The 1,648-nt window shown below is 37.6% G+C and overlaps 1 protein-coding gene across 1 annotated transcript; it reads right to left on the bottom strand.

The window, feature by feature from the left end:
• Positions 1-575: 575 nt before the first annotated feature.
• On the bottom strand, positions 576-1,304 carry LOC139425844 (uncharacterized). The gene has a single exon (XM_071181843.1). The coding sequence runs from the start codon at positions 1,302-1,304 to the stop codon at positions 576-578; it is 729 nt and encodes a 242-aa protein (XP_071037944.1).
• Between the last annotated feature and the right edge of the window lie 344 nt (positions 1,305-1,648).

Below are 1,648 nucleotides of genomic sequence, written 5' to 3'. Positions count from 1 at the left end.
TTTATACCTCGATTTTTTCATAAGGGTACCCTTTCCTTAGCTGTCAACTCCCTTTTGTTTACTGGTAACTCGAAACACATAATTACGTGATGCCTCTTGGAACACATCATACATTTGAGTTTTGCTTTGCACTCTTTAGCCCTATGGTTAGCCTTGAAACAAATATAACACGCTTTCTTATTGCTTAATACTTCTTTCTTCTTATCCAAAGACCAACTTTGTGCAATGAAGCAATCTCTACTTTCATGAGTCTTGTCACAGAACACACAAAATGGATGCCTCTGGGATATGTCATTAGAAACCAGAGTGCTGGCGGTGGGAATTACTTCGTCGATGTGTTGCTCTTTCTTAGACCTCAACCTTGTCCGAGCACCATCAAATCCATTTCTCGCCAGTTGTAAACGTTCTTCGCCTTTCACCTCGCGTTTCAAAAATGAAAGTAAGTTTTTCAATTTGTTTCCAAAATTATCTGCCATTTCACCTGCTACGCCCGACTGTATTGGATTTCGCAGCCAAACTCTCATTAAATCTTCGGGAATGCAGGACTCCACCAATGGAAACAAAATCGCTTCATACTACTCACTCGCCAATCCTAACGATCTGAGATGTGACTCTAATTTGTCATACAAATTTGCAATATTTAAATTTCCCCTTTTTTCTGTAGCATTTTTTACAACAAGAGTTAATAATTCACGGACATAATATTCTATCAGTAACTCGTCTCTCCCAACACTGCTTTTCAGCGCGTCGATAGCCTTTTTATAGTTTTCCGCTGTTGGCGGAAAAATTTCAATTACTTCTCGAGCTCGGCTACCGTGTGTTACGCACTGCAGCAGATACTGAAACTTGTCTTCTGGAGCCAACTCGCTATCAGTATGTATTCTTTGGAACTGGCTCCAAAAACCATGATAATCTTTCAGGTCTCCCCCAAAACGTGACAATTCAATCTTCGGAAGACGCATTCTTCGTTTTTTATTTGGCGATAAAGTGACGGAACTCGCCGCTCCATTTAACACAATTTGTTTACTGAAAAATATTTCACTTTCTGCTCTTGCGAAATCCATTTTTTGATCATATTCTTCAATCTTATTATACTCAGCTTCAAATTCAACGTCTGTTTTTATATCGTTCAAAATTAATTCGTCACATTCTTTCATTTTATTAAAAACTCTATCTAAAGTAAAACACTGCTGTTTGATGTTTTTTCTGTCAGGCGTTTGTTTTTCTAATTCGTCAAATAAACTTACTATGGTTTTGGTAAAAGTCATTCTAAGTGGTTTACGTTTTCTGATTATGTCCTCCATTACACAAAAATTCAATGCTTTTCCTCTCACTATAAAATATTTCACTAACCTGTGTCAACTACGGATCACGTCGACGGGTCACCAAATGTTGTGTCCTTATATAAATAACAAGTTAGGAATCTTGAGGCATCTTTATAAAAAACTTTGTTTATTAATTTTCAACTACTCTCTCTAGTTACAGAATCGCTCGTAACCATGGCATCGTGAACAACGTTGCCACCGGAATTTGAGCCAGCACAAAAAACAATTAAATTATAACACCTCGTGACAATTTGCTTGTAGAATCAATGTGAACCGCAGGACGAAGTGAAATAGTATAGTGATGCTATCTGTCAGGGAGGGAA

Source organism: Parasteatoda tepidariorum, chromosome 6 (assembly GCF_043381705.1).
Source record: "Parasteatoda tepidariorum isolate YZ-2023 chromosome 6, CAS_Ptep_4.0, whole genome shotgun sequence".
Lineage (NCBI taxonomy): Eukaryota > Metazoa > Arthropoda > Arachnida > Araneae > Theridiidae > Parasteatoda > Parasteatoda tepidariorum.
The sequence above is the reverse complement of the archived record's forward strand: the minus strand, read 5'-3'. Positions and strand labels throughout refer to the sequence as shown.

Excerpts from the sequence above, each read along its gene's own strand:
- LOC139425844 (XM_071181843.1), bottom strand. The coding sequence starts at position 1,304 with ATGGAGGACATAATCAGAAAACGTAAACCACTTAGAATGACTTTTACC.